The sequence below is a fragment of the Onychomys torridus genome, chromosome 23 (genome assembly GCF_903995425.1).
Source record: "Onychomys torridus chromosome 23, mOncTor1.1, whole genome shotgun sequence".
Taxonomy (NCBI): Eukaryota; Metazoa; Chordata; class Mammalia; order Rodentia; family Cricetidae; genus Onychomys; species Onychomys torridus.
Window position 1 is genome coordinate 47505000 of NC_050465.1, and position 17716 is coordinate 47522715.

General features: G+C 46.5%; 1 protein-coding gene across 3 annotated transcripts in view; it reads left to right on the forward strand.

The window, feature by feature from the left end:
• Positions 1–17716, forward strand: part of Nrp2 (neuropilin 2) — a 114697-nt gene that overhangs the window by 23652 nt on the left and 73329 nt on the right. For all 3 annotated transcript variants that reach the window (XM_036172725.1, XM_036172726.1, XM_036172727.1), the window contains exon 3: positions 12301–12482. In XM_036172725.1, coding sequence (XP_036028618.1) covers positions 12301–12482 — 182 coding nt within the window. The remainder of the gene's footprint in view (positions 1–12300; positions 12483–17716) is intronic.

Below are 17716 nucleotides of genomic sequence, written 5' to 3' on the forward strand. Positions count from 1 at the left end.
GGTCAAAATTAACTTTTAAGAAACTAAGAAAAAGGAGAAAGAAATAGAGCCAGGTTTGGCTTAGGTTCGAGAGGACCCCATGATAACAGAAAAGCACATGATTTCTCAATGCCCTTCTCTTCCATGCCTTTGTAGAGAAACATCTTGGTAGTTGTATGAGTTTTTCAGCTCTGTATGTTAGAGGTCCAGATGTATGTTTGTGGGGGAGATTATCAATTAGACAATAGCAAACATTCATGGCGGTCTCAGAGGCATCAGACATTGTCTACATTTACCTCCCATAGCAAGCTGTGGGCCCAGGACCACTATCATTCCCACTGATCAGAAGGAAATACTGAGGCCTAGGGAGAGCACACCTGTACTGCAGGAGGGCTGGATTGGAAGCCAGGTGGCCCTGGTCTGCCTCTGTATGCCGGTGTCACTGGCTGTCCAACACCAGAATGCTGGCCTGACTCCTGTAGACAGTCCCGTAAGCCTTTCCTTTCCGCTTTTTATAGCCTTGCTTAGCCTCCCTACCACTTGGTCACTAGTGGATGCAGCAAGGCGGTCAGGGAAAGAGAGGCCTTTCTAGGTCTTCAAGGACAAGCCGGCAGCCTGATCAGTCAATAGTCTCTCTCTGCCTCCTCCCTTGGACTCCTACACACACACACCATACACACTCCCCACACAACTACACGCACATACACCATACCCACACCACACACACATATACATACCATATACACACCATACACACACCATACACACACACACATACCATACACACACACACACACACACACCATACACACTCCGCACATAACCACACACACACACCATAACCACATCACACGTACATATACACACCATATACTCACCATACACATACCATACCCACCACATACACACACACACACACACACACACACACACACCATACACACTCCCCACATAACCACACACACACATCATAACCACATCACACACACATATACACACCATACACATACAATACCCACCACATACACACACACACATACGCACACACCATACCCATACCCACACCACACCATACACACATGCACACTACACACCATATACACACACACCCACAGGCACACACACACACACACATGCTCACCACCCTCTTTGGGTCACCACCACCACCACCACCACCACCTTTTCTCTCCATCTGGAATCCAAAGATGTGAAGGCCTGTAATGAAGTGTCAGCGGAAGTAATTGATTCCTCACACACAGAGAATGCTCCTGCCTTTAGTGTCAATGGAGCTGAACCAGATTCTGGGCGGGTGAGCGAGACATGTAAACAGTTCATGGCTGAGCTGTCAGGGCCGAGCCAGACATAGTGGAGAGTGAGTGAGAAGGATAACCGTGGAACAAATAATTGTTTTATTGGAAAAGAAAGCAGTAAATAATATTTCAGCCCAGGAATTGGCAGTTGGAGGGGGATGAAGTCAGCCCAGGAGTCGAAAGAAGCGTGGCACAGGTTTGAACAGAAGAGTTTCTCTTTGTCTCAAAGTGGGAGGTTTCCTTCCTGCCCCACCACCCCCCATTCTCCCATTATCATCATTAAAATAATTACCGTAACAATTACAGTTGATGAGCCCTCGGGTTTATGGAACACCTTTCATCTGAAAGTTCAAAGTGATTTATCTGTGCGTCATCCTCTGAGAACTGTGGGAGGGTGGGAAAGTATTTTATTATTGTTATTGTTATTATTATTATTAGGGGGGTTCTCCTCAGGAAACTGAGGTCTTGCCAAATACATGGCAGGCACCTGGGTTAAATGCTGGGGAATGGACTTCTCTTGCAACAGGCTTCACTACTGTACCCTCTCTTCAGGTCTCTTATCCACACGTGGCTCTTTAGTTCATCCCTCACACTAATAATGTCTCTCCGTGCTATGGCGTTCCCATTGGTCACTACAACACGATGACCAGCCAGCCAGAAGACCCATACACAGCATCAATGCCCTGCTTGTGGCTTCGGGATAATAAAAGTCCTTTAGGTCTGACCCATACCGTCTCCATCTAGCCTGGAGACTGTCCTCAACCTGCCTCTCTTGTAGAAGCTTGTGTACTTTCTAGACACGCTTCTCCATGGTCCGGTGAGACTGTCTAACAACACCTTGTGTTCCTGAGTGCTACTCCCAGGCCCGGCAAACCCTGGATTTTAACCCAGAGGAGCATGTCTGCCGCGCAGCAAGGCCAGGGCTTTGACACGCATTCGTGACCCAGACTGCCTTTGCTCTGAGTGCAGCCCCTGTGCTTCAGGATGCACATCAGGGCACAGTGTCCAAGTGGCACTTTGAGAGGAGGAAGTAGTTCCAGCTGACTGGCCACCAAGGGCTACATTCAGCATCTCCACCCTAGCGTGGCAACAGCCCCTTCCTGCTTGGACATTAGTGTGTGACCACCATTTCCACACCCCGGTGCTTTCTGCACAGTCGGGGCAGCTCCATGCCTAGAGCCAGGGAAGGGGGGCTCTGGGCTCTGCCACCTGAAGCGCCCGGAGAACAGGATCCAAAATCGGGCTGTCACACCTGCCACCTGCTCCCAAACTGCCCCTGTCCTGGAATTCTTCGTTAGCACATTTTTCAGACAAGTTTTATGTCTTCCAAGTTTTGTTGCGGAGCCCAGAGGGATATTAAAATGACCGCGAACCCATCCCCGGAAAAGCACGAACGAACGAACTTTTGACACAGTGATTGGTTCCCTGGTGCCTGGCACACTTGTTCCCAGCAGGCTTCCATTTTTCGGACAGATGGGAGGTTATGATTTCTCTCCTACAATTGGCTCCACTGGGAGGCAGAGTTAGTGAGTTCCTTACCCAGAGGGAGCTGTTCTGTCAGCCAAGTGAAGGGATGCTGTCAGCACACCAAGGCCCCAGGATGACGTGCTCTGATTTCCCCCCATGACTACCAGTTGCTTTATGCCCCTGATCCTAAGTCCCAAGAGGCACAGAGGTATGAGCTCTGTGCCCATTTATGAGGTGAGGCAAACCAAGGCAGAACAGCATGATAGACCCAGGCTAGCATGAGACAGTTCAGCAAGTCTTGGTTCTCTCGGGTACCACTTTCAACATCAGAGCATGAGCTGCTGCTGCTGCCTCGGAGGAAAAAGAAATGGATGTAAACCATGGGCTCTTCATACCTACTCAGTACTCTGGCATCCTTACAAAATGCTAACAAGGGACTCTTGAAGTTGACACCAAAGGGTGGGGATTCTATAGTCACAGAACAGACTAAAGGAAGCTTTGACAATCTGCTGAACAGAGCCTACCCCAACCCTCCAACTTCACCAGTTGCCTAAAAATCCCTTACATAAGCAAATGTGTTCCTTCCAAGCAGCCTCCCAAGTGCTGGCTGGTGCAGAAGTCCAGCAGAAACGTGGCTATGTGGCCTCAGGAATGCACCTTGCTGGGAAGCCAGGGCAGTGAGGGAAGCAGTGTGCACCCATAGGGTCAAGGCAGAAGTGTTGGAGGCTTTGTTGTACGCCCTTCGTTTTCTGAAAGTTATCCACAGCAAGACTTATCAGACACTGTGTCTGGAGCAGCCTGCTTCCTCACGTTGAGAGTGTTCTTGGCAGCCTGCAACCCGAGGAACAATGAGATCCCGCGGCCTCTACATCATCCCAGGGCTTCTGCGGAAAAACAAGCAGCAATTATAAATAGATGGTATTTGCAGTTTCCACTTTCTTGCCTTCAAGGTTTTTTAGAATAATTCCTCCAGTTTGTTTTGGGTTATTCTCTGCGCATACTTCCTTTGCTGGGTGGTCAGATTTCCTCCCTTCTAACGAGCGTGGTGACCCCGGCTGGGAGGGGACCACAAACGCCAAACTGCAAACATCAGAGATTTGTGGTTGGAAGAAATGAAGGAAGAAAAGCACAACTACAAACAGCTGCTGTGGAGAAGGCGCCGGGCCCTCGAACAAACACAAAAGCAACCCTAGAGCGTTGGAACCGTTGACGTTTTAGAGGTACATCAATAATAGCAGTCCTCAATGAGGACTGACTGTATGTCAGCTGCTATAGTGAGCTAATTCTGTGCCTCAGCTCAGTGGGCTAAGCAGAGGATGTGGGCCCCACTGCTCAGGATACTGAAAGAGAGCTGGAGGTGTAAATCAGTGGTAGTGCGGTGTCCCCGCAGACAGGCCCTGGGTTCAACCCAACACCATTGATAGATAGATAGATAGATAGATAGATAGATAGATAGATAGATAGATAGATAGGTAGGTAGGTAGGTAGGTAGGTAGGTAGATAGATAGATAGATATGATAGATAGTAGGTAGTAGATAGAATAGTAATAGATAGATAGATATAGATTGATGAATTAAGTTAGTAGGTAATAGGTAGATAGGTATAGGTAGAGGTAGACATTGATAGATAGATAGATAGATAGATAGATAGGTAGATAGATAGATAGATAGATATGATAGATAGGTAGGAAGATAGATAGATAGATAGATAGATAGATAGATAGATAGATAGACAGACAGACAGACAGAAGAACTTTCTTGACTGGAGAGGTAGCCCAGTTGGTAGAATGTTTGCCCAGAACACACAAATCCCTGGGTTCACTTCCCAGTACTACATAAACTGGACATGGTGGCACATATCTGTACCCCCCACACCCTCACACCCCACATCTCTCACCCACATTTAGGAGATAGAAGAGAGTAGATCAGGAGATCAAGGCCATTTTCAGTTAGTAGAGCATTTAACCTGAGCTACATGAGGTCCTGTTTAAAAACAAACCAACCCCAGCAAATGGAAGATAAATGGCCTTGAACCCATCCCTGGCAGCCTGGACCCAGAGCCCAGGCTCAGAACTTCAAGACTGAAATAAATCTCAAAAACTCAAGTCCATGGATTTGTGCAAGAGGTAGATTTGTGGAAGTCCAGCCCCAAGGTTGGCAGTCCTGGGACTGTAGCCATGTTGTAGCTATGACTGTTCATGGTATCTTCTCTTGTCTCCAGGATGGGGTGTGTGTGTGTGTGTGTGTGTGTGTGTGTGTGTGTGTGTGTGTATACATGCATGCATCTCATCTTTCACTCAGCCTTACCACCATGTCTCGTTAAAGTGGCTGCAATAAAAATAACCTGTCTTCTAGGCATCTGGCTCTTTGCTGGACCTGAGTGGACTTTTCCAGTTCCTTTCCAGACATGGGGCTGTTATTATTTCCATTTTTATAGATGAATAGCTGAGACTGGGAGAGGGTAGATGCCTTATCTTCAGTTTCACCAGCAGCTAATGCCATGGGCTAACTGGCTCTGTCCACAAAGCCCAAATATTATACTCCTTCCCAGAGTGCACTGCACCCTCTTGGACGTGGGCCTATGTAATAGACATTTCAGGTTGGTCTTGTCACAGACCCCATCCCTAGAAAAATATTCTTGCATGGGAAGACAGAAAACTTCAGTTCAGTCCCTTGAAACTCCTGCATGAACCATATTGGAGATCTGTGGACTTCAGAATATGTGGACGACACTTGAAGCTCGTATAAATACACTGGATCCTATTTTCTCACTCGATGGGCCATATGTTCACATTCGGGTGTATACACGCTTGTAAAAATACTGCACTTACAGAAATTAATATGTTATCCCATCTGAACACTTGCAGGCTGCATTTCCACTGGGCAGATCTTGAAGCCATGCATTTCAAATCTGCTCACTGTTCCCAGTGGTGATCTGTCTATTAATTTTGGCACATCCTGCGGGCTTTGTTTAATCAGGATAACTAAGTAAAAAGAGCAAGGTTCTGTGAAGTTGCTTCCTACATCTGCCCATTTTCTAGAAACCTAAGAGTGGAGGGTTTCTACCCACCTAGCCCCTCTCGTGCCTCTGTGCTGTGGCAAGCTCCTGTGTCCAGACGATGAAGAAGAGGGAAAGAGGTGAGGTCTGCATGCCAAGGGTTCAAATCTCACCTCTGACCTTTCCTCTTTGTGACCTTGGGCTGTCAACCTGAGTCTCCATTTTTGCTTCTTCGTGCTGATAACCATGACCAGCCCAGTCTGTTCGTACTAAGTTAGGATTAAATGAAATAATATCTAAACTGGTGGGTCTGGCCCCATAGTAATTACTCAATAAAACATTGTCACATTCCACTGATTTACTTATGAAATGAGTAAGTAGCAACAATGGAAATGGAATGTACCTCTTTAAAAAGGGCTGATCTGACAGCAAGCCAATTTCTCCGTAAAGGCTGGCCCCAAGAAGCAGGTGGCCTGGCTCTGGGCCTGTGTTGGCCAGAGACCTGGACATTGTGTGGACCCACCCCGCAGCCTCTGTGGGTCTCAGGCGGCCCCTTTGTTGGGAGTTTTTAGGAGCTACAAGCCGCTGTGATGGCATTTCCTCCAATTTCCCCTGCAGGTTTTAATGTAAGGATTAATAAGACAGTGTTTGTAGCTGTCTTTGAGCTTCCTGGAAGAAAGGCACTCCGGGAGGTGGTAAATTCTCTGGCCTGGATAATCCACTCATGAAATATGGAACTTTGAAAGTGTGAGAAAAAATCTCCAATCACTCTGACAGCATTTTAATTATAGTTGATTTGTTTGCCGCTAATAGTGAAAATGCTGTCAGCAGGATTTGAGATGTTTCTTCTCCACAAAATGTTATATTCCGTGTCTTTGTGTCACGAAGCAACATTTAGGTTTTCACATGCAACCAGAATAGCTCAGTGGATGTGTTGGGGCGCAAAGGCAGAAGTGACACCCGGGACCGACCTGTGGCACCCATAGAAGGCATCATTCTGATACGCAGTACCAACCGCAAATGCCTTCTTCATGGACTCCCTCCACACACAGGGATCCCTGTTTGTGCCACGGACCCAGAAATATCCCAAATCTACCTAAGAAAGAGCCGAGTCTGGCCTCACCCTGATTCCTCCTCGCTAGTGCAGAGCTAAAGACAGACAAGCATGCAGACTAAACCTTTCCACAGGAAATAAGCAAAGGAAAGGTATGCCACCTGAGAGAGAAGGGCAGGGCAGGCCTGAAGGATTGACAACTGGCCACAGACAGAGCTAATGAGTATGGCAGACACAAAAAAGCAAAGGAGCAAGGGGCCAGGGGTTGGGAACCCTCTGTCTGCATCATAAACATCTGTGAGGCAAGCATCATGAAGGGAGGTGGTGCCCACCTGCCGAAGAGTCTGATTTCCTTGGATGCAGGCATCCCTATGTTTAGATCCAAATCTCGAGGTTGGGGATGATATCATTATACCTTTGGTATACCCTCCTCCCCCACAGACATCTGTGCACCCAGAAAAGCAGACAAAACCCAGGCTAGACCTTAAACTGCTCTGAACAAGGGCCTTAGCCAGGGGAATCTTTAGCACACTCAGCAGTAGCCAGCCTTGCCTGGGTGACCTACTGAGAGATGGATGCCAGAGAGCCTCTTTGCATGTTTGCTAAATGGTGGGGGGGGGGGGGGGAGATGAAGCTACTGTTCTCTCTCTCTCTCTCTCTCTCCCCCCACCCTGCCCCTTGGACTCAGAAAATTAATTCTACTATCTAGACCTCCAGGCCACCCCACCCCCGTGTGGATTTGAGAAGAAATGAAGTCTTTGAAGGTGAAAGAGAAAGTGGAGGAAGCATTCTCTAGACAGCGCTGCCCATGCAGATGTCAGCAGCTGTACACAACAGTCAAGAAAGTACTCAGGGACCATTTCAGAGAGAGAACAAGCGTGAGCTAGAGATGGCTACTTTGGCTCAGGGGGGAAAATAAATAACCAAAATAATAAGAGGTAGTATTAAAGCTTCGGAAGGAATTTTTTCATTTGAGAGAGATTATGAATAATGAAATGCAAACACTGTAGTTAATATGTCTGTTAGCTGCTGCGTGTTGGCTTCTGGGAAGCAGGAATAGGCTAGGGGAGAGGGCAGCTTTCAAGTTATCCTGTTTCGCTGTCCTTGGGGTGAAGCTCGAGTCTGCACCCCAGATTTCTTGATCAAACAAACACCGGGGAGTCAAGGCTGCACACAAAGCCTGTGTTTATTCCAAAGCCACAAACTTCCTGAGCCTCCTCGGAGCCCTTTGCAAATGAACCTGACAACATGGAAATTTCTAAGGAGACTGCTCCAGATGCAGCAAATCCCTAATAATAAAAAATTTCCCCAAATGAGTCCAGCACACGGGAGGTAAATGAGACATTCTGTATGAAGTCAGCATGTCACTTGGAGTGTGCCCTTTATAGCAAAAGCCCAGCCAGAAGGCCACATGGTCAAGTGGGACTTGTCCACAGGGTGCAACCAGGACCCTGGAGGGAGAAGGAACTTGCTTGCCAACTGGTAACTTGGTCCTGTACACACTTGATAGAAAAATCCAGTTTCCCTAAGAAGTTGAAAGAAGGGCTGGCTATGCTTCACAAAGAGATTCATGGTGGTTGTGATGGTGGGGGTCCCCTTAACTAACACGCACACAGAGAGAGAATTGGTCACTCACTGGCTTAGAGGGACCTTCGTTCAAATTGTATGGCCTTCACTGTAGGTATGTAGGTGTGCAGATAAAGTAAACATGGATTTGTTGCTGGCCATTTTACAAAAAAAAAAAAAAAAAAAAAGGCCTGGGGGCGGGCTAGTCACTGAGCAAATTGAGATAAGCTAAGAGCAATGGCATCTGTTGGTAGCCCTGCCTCCTGGCTGATGCTGTCAATCCTCTAAATGACTCCAAGGGTGATTAGGCAACCTGACAAAACCCGCCCACTTCTGAGGACTTGCCAGTAGGGTAGCAGGGCTTCTCTGTCCTTTGTAGAAAAATCACCAACGCAAAACCAGATTTGGGTTTGTTTGTTTGTTTTTTAATATTATTTATTGAGTACGATATCTGAAACCGTATTCTTGGGGTTTTGGCATGCCATGTCTCAAGTGGTCCTCATTCGGCACACTCCAGCTCTGTGAGATGGATGATGAAGTGATATTGGTAAAGAATCCATACCTGCATCTGCTGATTTTGTTTTCTGCTTGTTTGGGTTTTTGAGACAGACTATTACGTAGCCCACATTGGCCTTGAACTCTGATCTTCCTGCTTCAGCCCCCGAATGCTGGGGTTTTTGGCAAGCTCCACTATGTCCATCCCTGCTAAATCATAAGGGCTTGTTTTTCTCAACATTTCTGCTTTGAAAACTTAAGGAATACAGCTTTATTTTCATGAGTCTTGCCTTATTTAAAAATGTGAACTTATAATAATTCAGATAGCAGAAGAGAACAATGATGATGTATCTCTGCTAGTGTTTTATATGTAGGTTTTCAAATGTTTTCTGAATGCTTATGTGAGGAAATAATGTGTACATTTGAAAATGAACTTTAAAAATCTCTTCTTTCTGCACTAATAGTATATCATGCACTTTTTTCTATAAAGTGTAAAAAAAGAAAAAAAACCAGACCTGCCACACTATTTTTTTGTAGCAACTGAATATTTCATTTTATAAATATACCAGAATTGATTTACTCTCCCTGTCTGGTTGGATTTTTCAACATGATGCTATCTATAAAGGGAGCATCTTCTCACTCTTCATATGCTTTTTAAAAAACATTCCCAACGATGCATATACATCCGTATACTACCCTGATTGTTTTCTTGGCAGAAAGAAGTCCTAAGGATTCCGGTTTAGAGGCTATGTACATAGTAACTTTTGTCGTGTTTTGCAAAAAAAAAGTACCTTCCAAATGTTTGAAGAGATTTACATCTCCTTATTTACTGTTCCACTATCCCCAGGGCCTCTTTCTCTTCAGACAAGCCTCATCTACATACATGCTCAACCTCTTTACCTCTGAAATGGGTGTGAGAATTTGACAAACCAGGTAGCTTTCTTAAGCACAAACTGAGTACTGGACAATGGAGTAATTCTTTATGCAGGCTAGGTTCAGTCATAGAAAGCTCACAACTGAAGGAGAAGGCTCCTAACATCTGTCTTTTACTGTTACATCATTAATTTTAAAAATATTCATTTGGTGTGTGTGTATGTGTATGCACGTGCGTGCTAATGCCCATAGTGAGCGTGAAGTCAGAGGACAATCTTGGGTGTGAGTCCTTGCCTCTTCCCCTTTATTTGAGACAGGGTCTAGCTGGCCTGCCAGCTTTCAGGGAACCTCCTCCCTCTACCTCTGGTCTCACAGTAGGGGCAATGGGATTAAAGCCATCTCCTCAGCCCTATTTCCCCTATTTTCTGAGGCTCAGAAAGATTCAAGGCTTAATCTTTCTCAGTTCTTCTGCTTTGAAAAAGAAGTTTTGGGGGCTGGAGAGTCCGTTCAGTGGTTAAGAGTACTGACTGCTTTTCCAAAGGACCTGGGTTCAATTCCTAGCACCCACATGGCAGCTCACAACTGTCTGTAACTCTGCTTCCAGGGGACACTCACACAAGCATACACACAGACAAAATACCAATGCATATAAAATAAAAATAAGTAAACTATTTTTTAAAACGTGTAAAAAAAAAAAAGGAAAAGAAGTTTTTAGTGGCTGTAGCTGTATTTTACAAATTGTTAACTTATTAAAGAACTGTAATGTCGGCCTCCAGCTAAGACGTGGAATCCGACCCCTGCTGTCTATCTCCAGGTCTGGGATCTTACACCCAGAGAGGAACTCATGATGAGTGAGTAAGGGCTGCCTGACTTGTGTGCACACTGCTGGATGCACCATTGCTCAACTATGTCTGCTAGACAGTGCTCAACGGGAAGGAGGGGTTTTCCAGATGGGATGGGGAATTTCCCCTGAGAACAAACAAGTGTCTCTTCGCTTTTGTTTTGGAAGTGAGGAAGCTTGCTTTCAAAGTCAGTACTACCCCCACACTGAAAAATCTCAGAGTTGAGCAGATCCTCCGCCCCACCCTACCCTGGGGCCTTCGGAATCAGGCTATCTCACCAGAGCTCTGGTGGAAGCCTCTATCTCACCATCTCCACCTCTCTGGAGGGATCCAGCACCAGCCAGGCTCTTGGTTGCAGGAGTCCTTCCCTCCGGGGCCTCAGGATAAACCGCTCCCGGTAACACACTCCTTATTCTTCCTTTACAAGCCTATTTATTCAGAAACGGCTGAGCAATCTGAAATACGGCTCCCGGAGGCTGAAGTAAGCCTCAGGCCTCTCCAACCACTTGTGCAGGCTGCCAGCTCCCACAGACTACTGTGACAGGGGCTGGCGGCCACATCCCAGGGAAGGCTACACTGTCAACCCCCTTCCCTACCCACAAGGAAGAAATGGCTCATGCGTTGTTTTTACAGGTTGATGCAAAATGAACAGAGGGAGAGGGGAGAAATGAGATGGTTTGTGGGATTGTCGGGGAAGAAGTTTCCCACTTGTGCTGTGTGATTTAAGTAGTAACTTGAAGCATAGAAGGAGGGCAGACAAGCCTGGGGATCATTGGGGATCGCTGTGGAAAATGTGCCTGTCAAGACAAAGGGGGCCCTTTCTGTGTGGATCAGTCTATGATCCTGGCCACGGAAGACTGTGAGACATCTATGCCCCGCCCCATGCCAGGCCCATCTGACTCAGTTTAAAAGGAGCATAGGCCACAGCTTGGGGGAGACCAGCCAGCCATGCCTCTTAAAAGGCTACTAATTGTGGGTACACAGACACAGTCCCCAGGGAGTCACCAGGCTTTGGGGGAAGTTTTGATTGCCTTATCTGTCTTAGCGCCAATCCCTTTTGAAAACATGTTGACTAGATAGTGCTGATGGGAACTTTGTAGGCACATGTCAGGGAAGGAGGTGGCCTGCAGATGGGGCACTGCCAATTAAGAACAAGAGGGGATGGCCCAGGAGAAAACTAAAACAGGGTAGGGGACAGGTGAACAAACACCTGTGAAGCATCCCCAGGGTGCCGGTCCCTGACAAGTAATTTTTCAACCCATCTTCTGGCCAGGATGCTGGAGCCGATATTTTTCTCCCCCTGTTACATTTGAAGACACTCAGGCTCAAAGCATTGTAGTAACGTACAATGGCAGAGTTAAGGAGAGACAAAGGTTTGGAGAGGTCACGATGGAAATAAAAAGTACACACTACTGCCACCCAAGGAAAAACACAATGCTTGCTTTGAGATCCTGAGAGAATGATGCAATTGCTCTTATGTGAACAAGAGATAAGACCTCTCCCACCCATGCACTCATTCACTGTAGCTTGAACAAAACAACTTCCTGTGTCTGTGTTTGTCTGGGTACCAAAGCAAGGACAGTGCCCTTTGCTGATCACGCCACAACACCTGAAAGTCTATAAAGGAGCGGGGAGAGCCGAAAGAGGATAATGGTCCTTCCCAGACCTTCAGAACGATCTTCTTTTCATCTGTGTCCTTTTTGTTGTCCCCACCTAGGTATGACTTCATTGAGATTCGGGATGGAGACAGTGAGTCCGCTGACCTCCTGGGCAAACACTGTGGGAACATCGCACCGCCCACCATCATCTCCTCTGGCTCCATGTTATACATCAAGTTCACATCAGACTATGCCCGGCAGGGGGCAGGTTTCTCCCTACGCTACGAGATCTTCAAAACAGGTTAGTGGGGTCTGGAGTTGGCCAGAGATGGGCTTCTTAGGGAAGGTGGAACACAGTGGGGAGTCCTGGTTGGTGGTGGCATCAGGTGGTGAGGGCTTTAGTCATCTGCCCTGACTGTGGTGGCAGATGAAGAGATGTCTAAGGTGAACCTGGGAAGGTCTGAGGATAACCTGGTAATGCCTAAATATGAAAAGGCAGGTCAGGTGACTTCCAACTTGAGGGAAGAGATGAGGCACCAACCAACACAGGAGGAGGGGTGGGGGATAATACAAGAACATCTCTTGAAAGAATTGGATTTTTGTGCTTTTTCAAATCAAGCTATTCTTCATGGTTGAACTTGGTTGAACTTTATCCCAACTCCTTCATGGTTTAATATTGTCTTTATTTGGAATTACATGGGGCTGGAGGACATAATCTTTTCATTGTTTGGGGTTTCTAAAGAGCTCACCACGACCCCCAGAATGGGGTCAGTCATTACTTTTAAATTAAATTATGACTCCCAGACATTCCCCTTGGCCATCCATTTTACCTCCCCTCTACACTGAACTCCTATTTCCCATATGCCAGGGTATCGGACGCCCTGAAAAGCTAATGAAAGCTAATGGAAATGGGGGTAGGGGAGCAGATAAGAGAACACTTCTTTGAGTTGGCTGCTGGAACCCATGCATCTCATTAGGTCTTTATGGGCAGTATGACTTGTGAGGCTCGGTAGGACAGTTGGCATCTGAGGATGCTGCATGGTGTCCACACATCTCCTCTCCTGGTGGCACATCCTTCTGTCTCACATCCGCGATCCCTGGGGCTGAGGAAGGAATGCCCTCCACTCTCCTTCACCTTGCCCACTCCTTACCTCAGAAGCTCTGCCCTCATCTTTGAGTGTGTTCTTTCTTTAGGAGTCCAATTTTTATAGCTCCTACATGAAATCTAATTCCAGGTGAAGATGTCACTCTGTCGTTGAGAAACCAAAGTCTGGTGCCTATTAAGTTCAGTGCAATGGGAACTATTTATATGTTGTTTTTTTGTTTTGTTTTTTTGTTTTTTCTTTTTTCATTAAACAGTTCTTGGAAGGAAGTAGTGGCTGTTGAAAGCACTTTTTATATCCACTCTGTCTAAATATTTGTTGGACTTGTCTGCCTTCGAAGATAGAATCAAATGAAGGGGTATGGTTAGCAGAACTGTATTGTGCCAGAGTGGGGACCCTAAGCTATGGCCTATGATAGCCCATCTGCCATGCATTTTCCTGTTTCTGGCCGCAATAAGGTCTCAGGAACTGATCTGTGTGTCCTGGGCTGGGGACTGGTATGAGCCTCCTACATAGCTGAGTCCCAGTACCAGACTCAGACGAATGTACCAACTCCAACGAGCACTCACTACTGTGTGTTATAGAAAGAAGGAATAAGGCAGGGTTTCTTGTCCTTGACTTGTAGGGGAGACAGGTAGACAAAGCCTCATCGCACAGATGCACCCTCAGTATTATTGGTGACATTAAAAGGAAAATTATACCATGAGTAAGTGTTCCATGAAGGCACTCGTTACTCTTCTGGAAATGCAATTGAGGAACTCCGTGACCTAACAGAAAACAGTCGCTGGTGCTGGACCCATCACTTAGTTCTACTACCTCAGAAGGGAATCAGCTCGTGCAAGACCTTCCAGGGAGCTGGCCAAGAGAAGTCAGAACAAGAGTGAACAAGGCCCTTAAGCTTATCTCTGGCCTCATGGCTCTTATCTCAGTGTTTTGTAAAGCACAATGCCAGGCTCTCCAGAAAGCCCCAGAAACGGAGAATGTTCGCTCCATCCATCACACAAATTTGAAAGGAGGGCATTAAAAGATAAAACACATGAGGGGATCATGATTCAGCCTGCTGTTTTGATGACATGCAGAAGGAGAATTTTAAATAAGGCAGCAAGTCTGTGAAGAGCTTTGAACAATAATGCCAGTCAGGAAAGGTCTGTGGCTTGAGCCTGGAGCAATGGGCGGCCCGGCCCACTCTAAGGACTGGGATGGCCACTGAAAGGGATGCTGTAGTTAGTGACAGCCCTGCCCAAAACCACATGGCTGGGAGTGTGCAAGAGAAGAATGCCTAGGAGTCTCCTCAAGGTGGCACAAGGGAGCAAAAGTCAAAAGTGAGATGTTTGGAGAAGGTATCCATCCTCGTCTTAGGTCCCTATTTCCATAGTTGCTGTCCTGGGAAAAAGCACACAGTTTACATCATCCACAGAACATGAAAGAATTGGGTGGACATGCTGAAGAAATCCAAACAAACAACGCTATGTTTGCCAGTCAGATTCATAAAGAGAAAGAGGGGGAAAACTGTAAACACAGATATGCAAACAGCCACACAGAAGGCTCTGGAAGCTTGGCTTTCTCCAGGCTCCGCCGAGGAGTTACTCTGAGACACACACACCCCTAAGGCTGGGACAAACAGAGCATATGGCAGGAGAAGAAGGTCACGGCTGCCCTAAATGAAGGATAAAATGTTGTCTAGGTCACTACACTGCCTCACCTGGAAAAGGGCAAGCCAGAAAAAAAGTCTCAAACCTAAACAACCGGAAGTCACCAAATCCAGCACTGAATAAGGGAAAAAAATTTTTTTAAAGAACTTGAAAGGGGGCGTGGGAAGCAGAAGCAATAGGAATCAGTTTGTTGTTGTTGTTGTTCTTGTTCTGAAGTTCTTTTAGCAGAAATTCAAGATCCAGAGTTCTCTCCAGTGTCCATTACTCAGTGGCATTTCTGGTAGTAAAATTGTAGGGCTTGTTCACAGTAGAGAAACCTGCAGTGCCTGCTACTCCAAGCCCCTACATAAAGGCCTGAATTCCCCACCTGTGGTCAAGTAAAGCTTAACTTTGGATAAGGCCATTGCAGTTTCCTATCTTTGTATGTGTAGGTTCCTCTTCAACTTGCAGGCTGTAAACTAGACAGTACAGAGACGTGGACTTGGCATCCCGCAGGCCAAAATCTGAGCATTTACCTGGTTTTGGGCGTCCTGCACGCCAAAGCCCTTTGGGATGGAATCATTCAGTACAGTCCAGACCCCCAACTTCAGTTTTGTGTTGTTTTGCTGTTTTGTGAGACAGAGTCTCACTCAGTAGCCCAAGCTGTCCTGGAATTCAATATGTAGCAGGCTCGCCTGAAACTCATGGTAGTCCTCCTGCCTCAGTCACCTAGGATTACAGTGCTTGGATGACAGATATGAACCACCACACTCTCCCAAACCTCCAGCTTGTATCAGTAATCTCAACATTGAGTTGACATGAATGTTTGTCGGCTGGGTATTTAAATTATTTTTATCCTTTTAGCATGATGCAGAAAAGGATTGTGGATTAATCAGACTTTTGGAAGACTCAAATTTTGTGTCCATTTCCAGATCTCTTTATTCAGTTGCCATTCTGGTGATTCTGACCATGGTAGTACTGCAGACAAATGTGTCATTTGTTTGTTTGGTTGGTTGGTTTTTCGAGACAGGGTTTCTCTGTGTAGTTTTGGTGCCTGTCCTGGAACTCACTCTGTAGACCAGGCTGGCCTCGAACTCACAGACTGGCTCTGCCTCCAGAGTGCTGGGATTAAAGGCATGTGCCACTACTTCCCAGCCAAATGTATCATTTTTAATAGATGCCTGATTTTTCTACTTGCAAAGGATAAAACAGCAATGTTTTCTCACCTCCTTCAAAAGAAGCCAGAGAATGTATCCATTTCTAAGCATTTATCAGACATGCACTGTTTCTTTTTTGTTTCTTTTTGCTTTGTTTTGTTAGACGGTTTTTTTTTTTTTTTTTTTTTTTTTGGTTTTGTTTTTTTAAGTGGGGGCGGGGGGTTGTTTGTTTGGCCTTAAGTACTTAAAGCTGAAAAATTCCTTCCAGTTACATGCAAGACCTGGGGATCTTCACTGAGGATTTAGAATCTCACATTCTCCAGGGCCTTATTGGGCTCTGAATGTCCATTGTTGAAACACTTGTCCCCCGTGGGTGAGAAGGATCAAAGATTCCCCCATAAATTCCCTGCTCCCGGGGTGGTACAGAGTCTCTTCTCAATGAGCAACAATAGAGTCAACTCTAGGAAGGGGCTCCCCAGAGGCCTCCGCTAACTCTCCAAGTCAGTTGTCAAAAGAGAGTTAATTTCCATCCAGCACTGTGTGAGGCTCCCTAAGTGCCCCATGAAGAGGTCTGCTCAGCATCCTTAAACTCTAACCTTTTCAAAAATTCTTCTTGGCCCCCTGAAGAACAGCCAGCTGGCCTGGCTTTCCCAAATTGCATCACCCCAGGCCACTGAGGAAGCCCTCAGGAGTTGGAGGCCTGATAGTAAACAAAGCTGGGGAGGGGTAGGGCCTGGGGAGGGGAGGCCACCCCAGCTCATCCCATCCAACCTAGCTGCCCTTTGGCAACTCTGGTCCTTCCCCGCTGCTGCTGTATCAGTGAATGACGTGGGAGCCTCTGAGGTGTAGTACCCAGAGCTCCAAATAAGGCAGGAAGGTTTGCTCTTGCTCCTGGTCCTCATTCTACCCACAACCCAACCGGCAGCACCGTAAGCAGAAAGAAGGTATCCGATGGATAGTTGGGGATTCTGGAAACTTCCTTTGCTGCCCGAGCAGCAGAAAGTTGCAAGCCTACCCCAAATACGCATATACTTATTTTCCAAGTCAGATATTTGCAGCTTTCCAGAAAGTCACTGTCAATAAGGAGACTTTGCAGAGGACCCTGCCGCAAGGAGCTGCAGATAAAGACATCACTGGGGGCTAAGATCGGCATATTGACATCCCATAGTTACCTTTCCGTGGGATCCCCAGAGGACACTTCCTGCCAGTAAACACCTGGTTGATTGAGTATTTCTGTGTTGTTGTTGTTTTTTTCCTTCATGCTTAGAGTGTCTGTTATCCCCTTCATAAATCCTGCTTCCTTTTCTTATTTTAAAATCCAAATGCAGTGAGTGAAATCTATTGGAATTACCAGCATTGACATCCCTGTCGTTAACTTGCATCCACTCTTGTTCTCTCTGTATATGCTGGGTCTCTGCTTCCGGGCTCCTTTCCTGGCTCTGCCCAGAGGAATGGTTCTTGGTTTAAAGCACAAGGCTCTTCTAACAGGACTCCACCTAGAGGCATCAGGAGATGTGGGGGCTGTAATCCTCTTAGGGCTCCTGCTGCAGGCCAAGCTTGCAGCAGGCTGGGAATGTATGTCACGTTTCATCAGGACACATTTCCCCAGAACGCTAACCCAAGAGCTTAGGAGAGAAACACGAG